This window comes from Polyodon spathula, chromosome 6, assembly GCF_017654505.1.
Source record: "Polyodon spathula isolate WHYD16114869_AA chromosome 6, ASM1765450v1, whole genome shotgun sequence".
In the NCBI taxonomy this organism is placed as follows: Eukaryota; Metazoa; Chordata; class Actinopteri; order Acipenseriformes; family Polyodontidae; genus Polyodon; species Polyodon spathula.
The window spans coordinates 34,822,809-34,840,230 of NC_054539.1; the positions used below are offsets into that span (position 1 = coordinate 34,822,809).

General features: G+C 39.8%; 1 protein-coding gene across 1 annotated transcript in view; it reads right to left on the reverse strand.

Annotated features, from left to right (window-relative positions):
- Positions 1-17,422, reverse strand: part of prkg3 (protein kinase cGMP-dependent 3) — a 129,098-nt gene that overhangs the window by 49,122 nt on the left and 62,554 nt on the right. The window contains exons 8-10 of the mRNA XM_041252782.1: positions 2,596-2,659; positions 2,284-2,361; positions 1,539-1,627 (exon numbers count right to left, since the gene is read on the reverse strand). Coding sequence (XP_041108716.1) covers positions 1,539-1,627; positions 2,284-2,361; positions 2,596-2,659 — 231 coding nt within the window. The remainder of the gene's footprint in view (positions 1-1,538; positions 1,628-2,283; positions 2,362-2,595; positions 2,660-17,422) is intronic.

Consider the following 17,422-nt stretch of genomic DNA (forward strand, 5'->3'; position numbering starts at 1 on the left):
AAAGTTGTGGAGAAGTACAGATCAGGATTGTGTTATAAAAAAATATCCGAAACTTTGAACATCCCAGGGAGCACCATTAAAGCCATTATTAAAAAATGGAAAGAATATGGCACCACAACAAACCTGGCAAGAGAGGGCCGCCCACCAAAACTCACGGAACAGGCAAGCAGGGCATTAATCAAAGAGGCAACAAAGAGACCAAAGATAACCCTGAAGGAGCTGCAAAGCTCCACAGCGGAGATTGGAGTATCTGTCCATAGGACCACTTTAAGCCGTACACTCCACAGAGCTGGGCTTTACGGAAGAGTGGCCAGAAAAAAGGCATTGCTTAAACAAAAAAATAAGCAAACACGTTTGGTGTTCGCCAAAAGGCAGGTGGGAGACTCCCCAAACATATGGAAGAAGGTACTCTGGTCAGATGAGACTAAAATTGAGCTTTTTGGCCATCAAGGAAAACGCTATGTCTAGCACAAACCCAACATCTCTCATCACCCCGAGAACACCATCCCCACAGTGAAGCATGGTGGTGGCAGCATCATGCTGTGGGGATGTTTTTCATCGGCAGGGACTGGGAAACTGGTCAGAAATGAAGGAATGATGGATGGCGCTAAATACAGGGAAATTCTTGAGGGAAACCTGTTTCAGTCTTCCAGAGATTTGAGACTGTCCTGCTGGAAGGTGAACCTCCGTCCCAATGACCCTAAGCATACTGCTAAAGCAGCACTCGAGTGGTTTAAGGGGAAACATTTAAATGTCTTGGAATAGCCTAGTCAAAGCCCAGACCTCAATTCAATTGAGAATCTGAGGCATGACTTAAAGATTGCTGTACACCAGCGGAACCCATCCAATTTGAAGGAGCTGGAGCAGTTTTGCCTTGAAGAATGGGCAAAAATCCCAGTGGCTAGATGTGCCAAGCTTGTAGATACATACCCCAAGAGACTTGCAGCTGTAATTGCTGCAAAAGGTGGCTCTACAAAGTATTGACTTTGGGGGGGTGAATACTTATGCACGCTCAAGTTTTCTGTTTTTTTGTCTTATTTCTTGTTTGTTTCACAATAAAAAATATTTTGCATCTTCAAAGTGGTAGGCATGTTGTGTAAATCAAATGATACAAACCCCCAAAAAATTCATTTTAATTCCAGGTTGTAAGGCAACAAAATAGGAAAAATGCCAAGGGGGGTGAATACTTTCGCAAGCCACTGTATATATATTCTTTTTGTTAACCTGTTGTTTTGTTATTTGTGTAATTATTAAAGTACACATTTGCATTTAAACCTGCAGCTTTCTTGTGTTTGAGTCTCTTCCTGGTAGAAACAGCTTGTCAGTGATGTCATCCCATTCACACTGTACAAAATCGATTAGAACAAATACTCACATAAAGGATTTTTCTCCTTAGTCACAAAACTTTTGTGTATTTGTACACACACACACACACACACACACACACACAGGTCGTCTCTCTGGTTGTCTGCACATGCCAGTATCATACATGATCCCTTATTCTACCACTGGTGTTCCAATATATGCTGTGACAATACCTTATGAGAGCCAGCTCCCCAAAGTGATCCCCTTCTCCCAGAATCCGAATCTCTCTATCCTGTCCATTCACCTGTTTTGTCACTCGCACCTGCAATACAATAATTCCATGACTCGTTTTTTTAATTTTTTTTATTGTGTGCCAAATTAATTATCCATTGATTTTCTACCCTATTTGGTATTTTTTTTTTTACCCCTTTTTACCACCAGCGGCAATCCCTCACACAGCTCAAGAGAACTGAATGTTCATTGGGCATCCTCCGATCCCACGACCGAGCTAGCCTCTTTTACACCCAGCAACTCAAGAGCAGATGTCAGCGAGTTACCGACCTCTGGAGGATAAAGGCGAGCCCTGCAAGTGTCTGCCCTTGAGCTCACTGGGCGTCTGGCAGCAGGGTTAGATGTAGTGAGATGAAGGGAAACAGTCCCTGCCGGTTTTGCCTCCCTAACTTGTGGGAGAGCCAGACCAAATGTGACACTCCCTTTGGAATCCTCAGAGGAGACTGGTAACTTCACATAGCCAGGACATGAACCTGCATTGTATGACTCACCCTGCACACCACAGAGCAGGGCTTTTACCAGGTGAGCCACTTGGGGACCCAACTCTGACTCATTCTTACTGCTCCGGAGCCTTTATTGTTGTCTGGGCAGAATCAAGAACCTAAGTTACTATGTTTATTACATTGTCACTGGTACCTGTATGCCAAAACAGATAAGTAAATACATACATAAATAAATAAACCTCACCTCTCCTTTCAGGATTATAAAAAAGGTTTTTCCCTCTGTTGCCTCACGAACAATGACCTCCTTGCTTTGGAATTTACACTAAACACACACATTAAAAAAAAAAAAAAAAAAACATAAAAAAATGTAACCATTATTGAGAATAAATCCCACTCCCCCTATTTCAGTTAAACACTTCTTGGTGGACAATTACTGTTGAATAAAAAGAATATCTCTGTAAAATAATTCAGTAGGCCTGCAATCATTTTCCATCATTCTGATATCACACAGTACTGTAAAGGGAATTTCAACAATGAGTCAATAAAACCAACATACCTCATCCATGGAGTCAATGATCTTTGACAGCTGGGCATCAGAGAGTCGCTTTAATATTCTGGCACTGTGGAAAATACAGAACAGCTAATTTCAGTCATGTCACAGCTTACCTGATATATCCTATAGATACCCATTTCATACTGTAGATAATAGCAAACCCTACTGAGCTTGATACCTGATATTATCCCATAACTGATATCCATTTCATAGATAACTGCAAACCCTACTGAGCTGGATATACTATAGAAGCTAAATGAGAATGGTTGAAAAACCAACAAATTAATTTCACCAATTTTAAGGTTCGTAGCCCCTTTAAAATAGACCCAGACACAAGATTTAAAGTGTTTTAAAGCACTACCATGCCAATTTTAACCCTTTGCAGTCCTATGTCGGACCAGGTTCCGACATTACAACGTTCCCTTTCCAGTCCGATGTCGGACCCTGTCTGACATCATCAAAAAGACATAAAGCACAGGACTCTAGTCGTTTTTTCTCCGGAAAAAGCAGAGAAAACCTTTCAATGGGCAAGTGAGACTGATAGGAGTCGAATAGGCCCATGCACCACAGAGATAACACGGACATAAACAAAGGAGATAACTGCTTCTGCATCCAATTGAAGCACACTGCAGCGCTGAACAGGAATGCGCCCAGCAGTACAGAAGCTTTGGGACCTACAAAGATGGCAGATCTCTGGTCCCTGCTGTGCCCGGATGTCAACACTTCCAGTCAGGAGCGCCGCAATCTTTGAGCGCAGCACCCTTACAGGTTAGGAGAGATTCATTCTCTCCTTGTCACAGCACTGTTTTTTTTTTGTTCAAATGCAGCTACCCTAGTGTATTCACAACTATACCCTATGTATTGTGAATCACAGTTCACATGGAAAGAAGGTTCTGAACAGTTCTGAACAATTTATTGTTGAGCAATTTGTACACAATCTATTAGTAATATATATATATAATACTAATTATAATAGTGGCACAGGTGGGAGAGAGACAAAGAAAATGTAGTCCAGGAGGGCTTCCGAAAGACTACATTTCCCAGAATGCCACGAGAGGGAGCCATGATGGGATTCACCTGGCTCTAAATTATAATGCAATTAGCAGGCAGGTATTTAACCAGCAAAAATGATTTTTTTCTGAGCAGTCTCCAATGTGTAAAGTGAGGCTGTCATGAAGAAGAAACCTCTGTTTAAATGGTAGAGTGAAAGCCTTGGATTGTGTGTGTAGTGTGCAACACTGTGTGTGTTAAGTGCTGTTTTGACTGGTAATCAGCTTAGCTGTCCAGTGGGTTAGTTAGGGAAACAAAGAAAAGTTTAGTAAGTACTCTGAATGAAAGTTAGGTGTTTGCTTTCTTCTTGTTTTATTTTATTATTGTAAATATTAACCCTTAGTGGTCCATTTATTCAGCGTTTGTCAGGCGCGTCAGGTCCAATTTATTTATTTTATGCGCTGTTTATTTTACACATGCTGTCTAATTTTTTTTTTTTTAAGTGAAACAGGTTTAAAAGGCATTGAATCGCAAAAGGAAACTCACTACTGTATCTCCAGCCAAACCCCACCCCTTGTTCACTTTATTTTTCACATACCTCTTTAAACGTGCATACTGATAAGTCATCTCCTGATCACTAGTTTTATCACCAAACTCCTCAATAATGCGATCCAAGTCATTATTTTATTACTATGACATCTCAAAAAGCTCTGCAAATGTCAGTGATATTCTTTGAGCGCTGGATGCAGAAACAGCTCTCTCCTTTGTTTATGTGTTATCGCTGTAGTGCACGGGGCTATGAGATACTCCCTTTTTTCGGCTTCATTCGGCTCTCATCGGTCTCACTCAGCCATTGAAAGGTTTTCTCAGCTTTTTCTGGAGAAAAAATTACTAGAGACCTGTGCTTTACGTCTTTTTGGTGATGTCGTACAAGGTCTGACATCGGACTGGAAAGGGAAAATTGTAACGTCGGACCTGGTCCAACACAGGACTGCAAAGGCTTAATCAGTCTGTTGAACTGTAGTCTTCCATCCACCCCCAGTTGCTTCAACAAATTTCCTCCTCCCAGTGCAGGCATTGAGATGCTATGTGCAAAGGAGAAGAGCTCTGCATCAGTCTGACCAGCTCTTTTTCTGTCATAGGACACAGACCAGCCCTTCTCAAAGCAGTATCTGTATTGGATTGTGGACACAGTCTCAACTGCATATGATGGTGCTGGCTTGCCCCCACCTGGTAGGGTAGCCGCACACTCCACTAAAGGGTTGGCTACATCTTGGGCCCTCTTCAGAGTGGCTTTGTTGTCCAATATTTCTACTGCCGCTAGCTGGGCTACGCCGCATAATTTCTCCAGGTTCAACCGCCTTAATGTGGTAGATCCTGCCCTGCCTTCTTTAGGCATATTACATGACAACATATACAATCTATGTGTTGTTTGTTGTGTTGTATACTTCTCATTAAAGCCTCTGTGGGATTTGGCTTTGTATGTATTGTGTATCTTTTATTTTAATTTTTTACTATAGAGCTTTTTAAAAAGCTAATGCTTTAAGTCTTAAGGAGTATGCATTGTTTGATACATTGCACATGTTTCCTTCATTACACTAGTTCCAATATTTTTAAAACCAGAGAAAAAAAATCTTGCTGGCCCAGTGTTTGTGCGATGGACTGGCCACATACCGTTCCACTCTCTGTACTGGACTTCGTTAAGGTGTACCGGACCTGTACATGTTGTCTGAAGTGAACCCATCTACTGTACCAGTTAAGCAGTGTGTGCTGGAAGGCCTGGTCAGAACATGGGTCAGGTAAGAGCACAGTGGAGGCCTTACCTGACAATTTTCCATCTTTTTTGGAATTGTCAGCTCTTACACGTAGTTGTTTGTATTTAATTATATATACAATGAAGTAAGTAACTGGAAATTAAATATAATCTACATGAGGGGTTTAACAAATAATAATATCAATAAATATTCAAAAGGACATAATTATTATGTGTACAAGTCAGACATTTAAGATACACACACACACACACACACATATATATGTATGTATGTATATATATATATATATATATATATATATATATATATATATATATATATATATATATATACACACACACACACACACACACACACACACACACATACACACATACACACACACAGTCCTGTGAAAAAGTATTTGCCCCTTTCTGGTTTTCTGCATTTTTGCATATTTTTGACACTGAATGTTATCACATCTTCAACCAAAATCTAATATTAGACAAAAGGGATTCTGAGTGAACAAATAACATAAAAGTTTGATACGTATTTCATTTATTTATTAAAGAAAGTTTTGCAACACCCAATGCCCCCGTGTGAAAAAGTAATCGCCCCCTTAGACTCAATATCTGGTTACGCCACCTTTAGCAGCAATAACTGCAACCAAACACTTCCTGTAGTTATTGATCAGTCTCTTACCGCACCGTGGAGGAATTTTGGCCCACTCCTTTATGCAGAACTGCTTCAACTCAGTGACGTTTGTGGGTTTTCGAGCATAAACTGCTCGTTTCAGGTCCTGTCACAACATCTCAATGGGGTTTAGGTCTAGACTTTGTAGGCCATTCCAAAACTTTAAATTTCTTGTTCTTCAGCCATTCTGATGTAGACTTGCTTGTGTGTTTCGGATCGTTGTCTTGTTGCATGATCCAGCTGCGCTTCAGCTTTAGCTTCAGCTCACGGACAGATGGCCTGACATTCTCCTGTAGAATTCTCTGATACAGAGCAGAATGCATGGTTCCTTCAATGATGGCAAGTCGTCCAGGTCGTGATGCAGCAAAGCATCCCCAAATCATGACTCTACCGCCACCATGCTTGACCATTGGTATGAGGTTCTTGCTGTGGAATGCAGTGTTTGGGTCTCGCCAGACATAACGGGGCCTATGTTGGCCAAGAAGTTCCACTTTTGACTCAGCTGTCCATAGAAAATTGTTCCAGAACTCTTGAGGATCATCCAGGTGTTTTTTGGCAAACATGAGATGAACATTCATGTTCTTCATAGTGAGCAGTGGCTTCCGCCTTGCTACTCTGCCATGAATCCCATTTTTTGCCTAGTGTGTTTCTGATGATGGAGTCATGAACACTGACCTTAGCCAAGGCGAGAGAGGCCTGCAGATTCCTGGATATTGTTCTAGGGTTCTTTGTGACTTCCTAGACAATTTTATGCCTTGCTCTTGGAGAGATTTTTCAACAAAACATATTAATAGGCACGGGGCCTGCCACCAAAAAATTAAAAAGGGATATCTCGAGTTTCTGAATTATCGACATGACTTAAAGTTGTGTAAGACTTTTTGGAGGCTTCATGTGGGTTTCAACAATCGAAAACCATTCCCTGTATCGTCTTCAACAAGGTGACTTTAATCAGGGACCAACAATACTGTCCAGAAATTCAACATGAACTCAGGACTGAGCGCTTGCTGTGTGAACACCAACAACAAGCTACTCACTTCATGCTGAATGGGGAACTGCGTTGCTACTAAACATTCCGTCCAGTAAATGCTGTCTCACAAACTCTTGTGTTGATTCCATTTCAGTACATTCAAGAGTTCCTACTAGTTTCTATTTAAAAAACATATTTAGCAACTCTTATTGGTTTACTTTAAAACATTTTGTTTAGTTTAACTTTAAGTTGTTAACAATCAATGTTATTTAAAGTTTCTAAATATTTCAATGTCTACCCCTTGCTTATACATTTAAATATAACCTATAAATATTACAGTTGTTTGTCCACTTCATGACTGCTTATTTTATTACAGTGTAAAGGGCAATGTTGTGAGCAGGAGTTGGCACCACCAAGTTGCATGACGGACAATTAACAAAATTACCGGACTTAGTGACGGACATGGAAGGTGTATAGCAAACAGCAGAGCACAGTCTGATTTAAAGCACATTCTCCCATATATATATAGAGGAGCTAAGCACAAGAATATCAATGAAGAGCAGCACAACTGTATATACAGTGGTTTGCGAAAGTATAGACCCCCCTAGGCATTTTTCCTATTTTGTTGCCTTACAACCTGGAATTAAAATTGATTTTTATTTGGATTTCATGTAATGGACATACACAAAATAGTCCAAATTGGTGAAGTGAAATGAAAAAAATTACTTGTTTCAAAAAATTCTAAAAAATAAATAACGGAAAATTGGTGCGTGCATATGTACTCACCCCCTTTGCTATTAAGCCTCTAAATAAGATCTGGTGCAACCAATTACCTTCAGAAGTCACATAATTAGTTAAATAAAGTCCACCTGTGTGCAATCTAAGTGTCACATGATCTGTCACATGATCTCAGTATATATACACCTGTTCTGAAAGGCCCCGGAGTGTGCAACACCTCTAAGCAAGGGGCACCACCAAGCAAGTGGCACCACGAAGACCAAGGAGCTCTCCAAACAGGTCAGGGACAAAGTTGTGGAGAAGTACAGATCAGGGTTGTGTTATAAAAAAATATCCAAAACTTTGAGCATCCCAGGGAGCACCATTAAAGCCATTATTAAAAAATGGAAAGAATATGGCACCACAACAAACCTGGCAAGAGAGGGCCGCCCACCAACACTCACGGACCAGGCAAGGAGGGCATTAATCAGAGAGGCGACAAAGAGACCAAAAATAACCCTGAAGGAGCTGCAAAGCTCCACAGCGGAGATTGGAGTATCTATCCACAGGACCACTTTAAGCCGTACACTCCAAAGAGCTGGGCTTTACGGAAGAGAGGCAAAAAAAAAAGGCATTGCTTAAAGAAAAAAATAAGCAAACACGTTTGGTGTTCGCCAAAAGGCAGGTGGGAGACTCCCCAAACATATGGAAGAAGGTACTCTGGTCAGATGAGACTAAAATTGAGCTTTTTGGCCATCAAGGAAAACGTTATGTCTGGCACAAACCCAACATCTCTTATCACCCCGAGAACACCATCCCCACAGTGAAGCATGGTGGTGGCAGCATCATGCTGTGGGGATGTTTTTCATCGGCAGGGACTGGGAAACTGGTCAGAAATGAAGGAATGATGGATGGCGCTAAATACAGGGAAATTCTTGAGGGAAACCTGTTTCAGTCTTCCAGAGATTTGAGACTGTCCTGCTGGAAGGTGAACCTCCGTCCCAATGACCCTAAGCATACTGCTAAAGCAACACTCGAGTGGTTTAAGGGGAAACATTTAAATGTCTTGGAATAACCTAGTCAAAGCCCAGACCTCAGTTCAATTGAGAATCTGAGGCATGACTTAAAGATTGCTGTACACCAGCGGAACCCATCCAATTTGAAGGCGCTGGAGCAGTTTTGCCTTGAAGAATGGGCAAAAATCCCAGTGGCTAGATGTGCCAAGCTTGTAGATACATACCCCAAGAGACTTGCAGCTGTAATTGCTGCAAAAGGTGGCTCTACAAAGTATTGACTTTGGGGGGGGGTGAATACTTATGCACGCTCAAGTTTTCTGTTTTTTTGTCTTATTTCTTGTTTGTTTCACAATAAAAAATATTTTGCAAAGTGGTAGGCATGTTGTGTAAATCAAATGATACAAACCCCCCAAAAATCCATTTTAATTCCAGGTTGTAAGGCAACAAAATAGGAAAAATGCCAAGGGGGGTGAATACTTTCGCAAGCCACTGTAGCTACTGTAGTTACCTAGGAATAATAATAATAATAATAATAATAATAATAATAATAATAATAATAATAATAATAATAATAATAAATTCAACTCACTTAGTGTTTTTGAATGTACCTTGCCGGCGCAGCTACATCGAAGTCCTTTGTGCTTGTTGTTACAGTTGCAATACGTACACATGCATCAACACGACAGTTCTCAAGGCGATTCCTTGTGGATGTTTTAATTTAGTCCATGTGGCTGAAACCTTGTTCGCAGCAACAGGTGTCAGGCCTCAGTGTCAGTAAAAGAAGTGACAGCCTTGCTAGTTCACTGTATTCATCCTCACTACTTAAACAAAATACACCATAATTTGGTAACGTCACTGCCACAGCAGTCTGAGTTGAAAAGTGTCTTCACAGTCTCATCCTTGCAGTACAATGTATATTGCATTTCAACTTTGCTGGAGTTAATGTGCTTTATAAATCTTGCAGCAAGTTTTTGAATTTCTGAGACTGGTGGCTTTTGGTTGCAGGGGTCCAAATAAAGCATGCATTTCACCAGCTCTTTTTCAGGAAACCTGGACTTGAATGCCTGTTCTGTTTTTTTGCATATTCAATGAACGTTGCTTTTACCTTAGCAATCTCTGTTTCTAGCAAGTAGTGCTGCTCCCCACACTCCCTCAGTATCTCTGTGACCTTGGCACTAGGGATAGACCTGTCGGTTGGAGTTATGAAAGATTCCCGTGTAGAATCCTCATTTGAAGGCTGTTTAAACGGCTTCAAAATTACCTTGCAGTATTTCTCCAGAGAACAGTATGCGTAGTGTAGATTTGAGTTCTCTTTCTAAAGCGCTAGATTCATTGATGCGAGAAGTGGCAAAACCCAATTCAAGAAACTTAGATATAGAATGAATTTAGGAGATTTACCATGACATTGATATTCTGGCAACTTGTTCTATAACTCAGTGACCCATTCCCAAATGCCTCTCTCTCAAAATATTGCACTAGAGAATCCTGCAGTAACTCAAACCTCTCAACGCAGGCAGCCAAACTTAACCAGTGAATTTTTTTGTAGTTGACCAGGTTTGGGTATTCCTCTTCATTCAGCTCACAGATCTGTCTAAACTCATTTTTTCTTGCAGCCCCACTGAAATGTCTCAGTGTCACTTTGATCATGTCTTCCACAAAGTAAGGTAAGACTGATTCAGCGTCTTTAGCCATTAAGACTTAGCGATGATTCATACAGTGCTGGACAAATAAATCGCCATAGCGATCTTTCAATCACCTTGAAACACTTTCACGTTGGGCTAGCATTACAGATGCCCCGTCCGATGTAAATCCCACAATCTTTTCTACATGGTACTTGTTTCAGTCATTTTCCAAACAACCAACGATGGCTTCACTCAGATTTTGTGTGTTACCACGCTTGGTTATTTCAATTAAGCTCAAAAACTCAGAGCGAATTTCACCTGCGTCAACATTCACAAAACGATGATAAATTATTATTTGACTCTTGTCACTGTGGTCACTGCTCTCGTCGCACATTAAGTTTACAAACGGTGCACCTACTGCTGCTTGAACAGTTTCACTGTAAAGATAGCCACCTAAATCCTCTGTGTTTCTTGACACAGTTTTTGCACTGCAATGAAGTCTTTGAAAAGGAGCAGAGTTTGGGTCAATTTTTTCAGCCATTTCTTTGAAAACGACGCCTGCTGTAAATGGCAGTTTGGCTTTTGCTAAACTGTAGGCAAGGCAAAGATCATTCTGTGCATCTTTGAGATTGCGGTTAACAAAGTCAGTCATTGACTTTACCTGGCTTCCTCTGTTGGCTTTGGCCTCCTTGATGAATCTATCCTTTCTACACTTGACATGTTTGAAGTCTTAGATATTTTTTTGCACCATTTTTCAGCATGTTCACAAGCTGCTGTTGACTTGAGTTGTTTCATTACTTGGCCACATCTTGCGCACTCCATAAAATAATCTGTGGGTCTTTCAAAAATGTTTTTTTCAATGTTAAGAAAAAGAAAACAGTGCACAACGTGAACGTAACTAACGTTTAATCGGATTGTATAACAAGGCTTCAGTAGGTGGTTCAGTGTCATCAAGATTCTGCAGTAACCATAGTTACGGTAGAATATTGTCATTGTCAGTTTATGGGGAGAAGCAGAGGCCAAATCTAGCCTGTTCGCATCACAATTGCAATATGTACATAGATAAATCATGTCTTTTTTCAACAGAGATTGTAAATCATACTTTTTTAAAATAAATTACCATTGACCTCAAACTTTTTACAAAGGACACTGGTGTCCGTGTACGGACACCTTGCCGATCCCTGGTTGTGAGTCACACATCCATTACAGATCCTGCCCTGACTCAGTGATATGAAATGACTAAAAGCTCTAAAACCATGATGAGCCCAAATACTCAACTGATTTTTATGCTACACTATTTTTTCGATATGTATAGATAATGGCAAATAACAATGAGATTTGGGAATTTTTTATTATGTCTATGTAATTTGTGTTTAAGGTTTTATTTCGACATTGTATCAATGTGCGACATAAGTGGTAGTAAAAGTGATATAACAGACACAGTTCAAAAGGTGACAAGTTTTTCAGTACAGGAGAAAAAAGATGCTCAAAGTATTTTCCACTGTGCAGTGAAATGTCAAGGTTTGTAAACTACCTGCAATAACTAAAACATTTAACTAAGATATTTAATCAAATTCAAATAGGAAACTAGTGTGGTCTGTTTTCTATCGAAAAAAAATGGCCGGTATGTTACATGTAGGATGTAGGATTTTTCTTTTTTGCAACGTGCAACAATACAATGTAGCAATTATGCAAGAATACCATTGTTGAAAATTGCAACTTTGTATATAACTGTGTACCAAACCAAACTTAAACAAACAGCATGCATATATCCATTTTACATAAGAACATAAGAACATAAGAAAGTTTACAAACGAGAGGAGGCCATTCGGCCCATCTTGCTCGTTTGGTTGTTAGTAGCTTATTGATCCCAAAATCTCATCAAGCAGCTTCTTGAAGGATCCCAGGGTGTCAGCTTCAACAACATTACTGGGGAGTTGATTCCAGACCCTCACAATTCTCTGTGTAAAAAAGTGTCTCCTATTTTCTGTTCTGAATGCCCCTTTTTCTAAACTCCATTTGTGACCCCTGGTCCTTGTTTCTTTTTTCAGGCTGAAAAAGTCCCTTGGGTCGACACTGTCAATACCTTTTAGAATTTTGAATGCTTGAATTAGGTCGCCACGTAGTCTTCTTTGTTCAAGACTGAACAGATTCAATTCTTTTAGCCTGTCTGCATATGACATGCCTTTTAAGCCCGGAATAATTCTGGTCGCTCTTCTTTGCACTCTTTCTAGAGCAGCAATATCTTTTTTATAGCAAGGTGACCAGAACTGCACACAATATTCAAGATGAGGTCTTACAAGTGCATTGTACAGTTTTAACATTACTTCCCTTGATTTAAATTCAACACTTTTCACAATGTATCCAAGCATCTTGTTAGCCTTTTTTATAGCTTCCCCACATTGCCTAGATGAAGACATTTCTGAGTCAACAAAAACTCCTAGGTCTTTTTCATAGATTCCTTCTCCAATTTCAATATCTCCCATATGATATTTATAATGTACATTTTTATTTCCTGCGTGCAGTACCTTACACTTTTCTCTATTAAATGTCATTTGCCATGTGTCTGCCCAGTTCTGAATCTTGTCTAGATCATTTTGAATGACCTTTGCTGCTGCAACAGTGTTTGCCACTCCTCCTACTTTTGTGTCGTCTGCAAATTTAACAAGTTTGCTTACTATACCAGAATCTAAATCATTAATGTAGATTAGGAATAGCAGAGGACCTAATACTGATCCCTGTGGTACACCGCTGGTTACCACACTCCATTCTGAGGTTTTTCCTCTAATCAGTACTTTCTGTTTTCTACATGTTAACCACTCCCTAATCCATGTACATGTGTTTCCTTGAATCCCAACTGCGTTCAGTTTGAGAATTAATCTTTTGTGCGGGACTTTGTCAAAAGCTTTCTGGAAATCTAAATAAACCATGTCATATGCTTTGCAATTATCCATTATCGATGTTGCATCCTCAAAAAAATCAAGCAAGTTAGTTAGACACGATCTCCCTTTCCTAAAACCATGTTGACTGTCTCCCAGTACCCTGTTACCATATAGGTAATTTTCCATTTTGGATCTTATTATAGTTTCCATAAGTTTGCATATAATAGAAGTCAGGCTTACTGGTCTGTAGTTACCTGGTTCAGTTTTGTTTCCCTTTTTGTGGATCGGTATTACGTTTGCAATTTTCCAGTCTGTCGGTACCACCCCTGTGTCAAGAGACTGCTGCATGATCTTGGTTAGCGGTTTGTAAATTACTTCTTTCATTTCTTTGAGTACTACTGGGAGGATCTCATCCGGCCCAGGGGATTTGTTTATTTTAAGAGCTCCTAGTCCCTTTAACACTTCTGCCTCAGTTATGCTAAAGTTATTTAAAACTGGATAGGAACTGGATGACATGTGGGGCATGTTGTCAGTATCTTCCTTTGTAAAAACTTGTGAAAAGTAATCATTTAACATATTTGCTATTTTTTTTTCTTCCTCTACGATTTTGCCATTTGTATCTCTTAAACATTTAATCTCCTCTTTGAATGTTCTCTTGCTGTTGTAATATTGGAAAAACATTTTGGAATTGGTTTTAGCTCCCTTAGCAATGTTCATTTCTATTTCTCTCTTGGCCTTTCTAACTTCCTTTTTGACTTGCGTTTGCAGTTCTGTGTACTCTTTCTGCGTACTTTCTTTTTGGTCCTTTTTTAATGCTCTGTAAAGTGCCTTTTTTCGCTGAATATTTTTTTTAATTGATCTATTAAACCATTTTGGCAATTTAGTTTTACATTTAGATTTGTCTACTTTAGGGATGTAATTGTTTTGCGCCTCTAGTACTACATTTTTGAAGAACAACCATCCTTCTTCTGTGGGTGTTTTCTCTATTTTACTCCAATCTACTTCTGTTAGTCTCTGTTTCATGCCTTCATAGTTTGCTTTTCTAAAATTGTAAACCTTAGCTTTAGTCTTTACTTTTGGGGATTTAAAAAACACTTCAAATGAGACCATGTTATGGTCTGAGTTTGCCAGTGGTTCTCTGACCTCTGTTTTAGTTATTCTGTCTTCGTTATTTGAAAAGACTAAATCAAGGCATGCCTCCCCTCTAGTGGGTGCCTTCACAAATTGTGTTAGGAAGCAGTCATTTGTCATTTCCACCATTTCTATTTCATCCTTCGCGCTACCCACCGGGTTTTCCCATTTTATTTGGGGGAAGTTGAAATCCCCCATTAGTATGGCTTCTCCTTTGCTACACACATTTCTAATGTCATTGTATAACAGATTATTGTGCTCACCGTCTGAATCTGGCGGTCTATAGCATGCTCCTATTATTATGCCCTTTGAATTTTTGTCTGTTATTCTGACCCATATTGATTCGGTTTTATTTTCTTTGTCCAGGTTTAACACCTGGGCTTCAAGACTGTTTCTTATGTATAGCGCTACCCCTCCTCCTCTTCTGTCCTGCCTGTCTTTCCTATACAGTGTATACCCACAAATATTATATTCGTCCCCATCACTCTCAGACAACCACGTTTCTGTAACACCTATCACATCATAGTTACCTGTTAGTGCAGTAGCTTCAAGTTCTAGAATTTTGTTTCTGATACTTCTAGCATTTAGATAAATACATTTAATGGTTGTCTTACCTGAGTTGTTGTTCTTGTTTTGATGCGGTCTCCCTTCTGTTTTTTTGTTGATTTCTCCCCCCTTCCTTTCTAGTTTAAATGCTTCCGAACCTGCTCGAGGATCTTTTCTCCGAGTAGACTAGTTCCCTTGTTATTTAAATGCAGTCCATCCCGTCTATACAGATAGTCCTCGTTGTAGAATGTGGTCCAATGATCAAGATAGGTGAAGCCTTCCCGTGTGCACCACGTCTTCAGCCATGCGTTTTGATTAATTATTTCCAGCTGTCCATATGGTCCTTTGCAAGGTGCCGGTAGTATACCAGAAAATACCACAGTTTTGGTTTTCTCTTTTAATTTCCTTCCTAGCTCTCTGAATTTATTTTGCAGGGATTTTGGTCTGTCTCTTCCAATGTTGTTTGTACCGATGTGGACGACTACTACCGGGTCGTCTCCTGTTCGTTCTAGGAGCCTGTCCACGTTCTCAGTGATGTGCTTGACCAAGGCTCCCGGAAGGCAGCACACTGTTGTAGTAAGGGGGTCCAAACTGCGAATTGAACTTGCTGTGTTTCTCAATATGGAGTCCCCAACAATCATGACCTCCCTTCTTTTTGCTGTCTGGTCACCACTGTCAATAGGGTCCTGGATGTTGTTCCTTTCATTCTCTTGTTGTTGGTTCTGCTCATCACAATTCTGAAGTGACTCAAATCTGTTGGTTGTTTTGATTTCTGGTGGTGTTGTTTGACGAAGTTTCTTTTTTTCCCTGCTTCTGCCTACCTGAACCCAGCTGTTCTGACCTTCTATCTCCCTGGTGGCTTTCAGTCTGTTAGGGGTGATGCAGACTTCCATGAATTGTGGGTGTGCCAGTTCCTCAAGATCCTGTTGCTGTCTCACTTCTTCCAGCTCCATTTCTAGCATACTTACTAGTTTATGCAAATCCTGGATCGCGCGGCACTTTACGCACACTTGGTTTAGCTCCGCTGGGTTTTCTCGGATTTCCCACATCAAGCAGGTGTCACAGATTACAGGCTTGAAGACCATGTTGAGTCTCAAAACGGCGCTGAATTTGAATCAGCTGCTCCGAGTTTCAGCTTGTTTGTTATCAGAAAAACACACGCGGCTGTGTTTCCCCAATGTCCCCTGTTTTCTGATTAAAGCAATTCAAGATGCAATTTCTCCTTTCTGCTTCGAAACTGCTCTGTACTTTTCCACGCCTGTACTTCTCCCACTCGCTGTCGCTTCCACTCGCTGTCGCTGGGAAGACTGCCTCGTTTAACTCAAGATTTTACAATCTGCTTTAAAATCTGTATGCTTAAAAACGCAGTTCAAAATAATAATATGTCAAATGAAGGACTGCGACTACTATTAGCATCAAACTTATTTTACAAAATGACTCTGTAGAATAGTTGTGATTTCCAGAGCTAGCAGAAACTTCACAGTGTATGCAGTCTAAAGTGTTTAAACAAATATGATAATACAAGCTACGTGAGCCCTGGGCTGGTGCAATTACAAACTAGATGAATTTTGATCATCTGTTAAAATATTCAAAGTTGATGGAATTTTGTGAGGCAGGAAGACTCCGACACGTTCAGCTGGTTTGATGTAGAACATAAAAAGCAATTTGGGGATACTGTTTCTACATTGTGGAGATTTTGTTTAGACAAAAAGTTCCAAACAACAGTTACATCATATGTAATAAACTATAACAATAATATTATGGATCAAATATATAAACACATCGCTATATATAATACCATAGATAAAAAGAAATACATGTTAATAGTACACTCCAAGAATCTCCCCCTGCTTGGAACCCCCTGTGATTTCATGTGTTGATTTGGACCAGAGTTCTAAACAAACTGTCGTTTTTTGGGTTTCTGGTGTAAAAATAAAAGTACTGTATGTGTTTGTGTGATACTTTTACAGTTTTGTGAACAGGGAGCAAAATAAAAATACTGATCAAAAGAAACAACAACTATCTACAAATTAATGTGTGTAATATTTGGCAAGCCCAGCTAGGAGAGATGTGCTCCAGAGAAGTCAAATAAGAGGAAAGAAAAATAAGTCTGGAAAAAACACCTGTCCACGAGACGTATTCATTAAAGAAAAAAATCCCGCTTTAAAAGACAGAACCGTAAGTCAATGACAATGATCTGTGTGTGTACAGTTATTATATGATGAAAGCAAGCAGCAACTGAAACAGATGTAAATGGAGATGTATGCTGAAATAATAAAAAATAGAACACATGTTTGTGATACTAAAGTGTCCCTTCCTCAGCACACTGAAGAACACGCAAAGAAAGCTTTAAATTGCAATGCCACTGGAAGCGAAAATTAAAGCCAGCAATATCAATCAGTTAAAGTAATAAATTCTGTTCAAAGTTCAGAGGGAGCAGATTACATTTGCCATTTAACACCTGGACAGTAACTAACTGTGACAAAGTGCCCGCCCCTGTGTATATTATCTG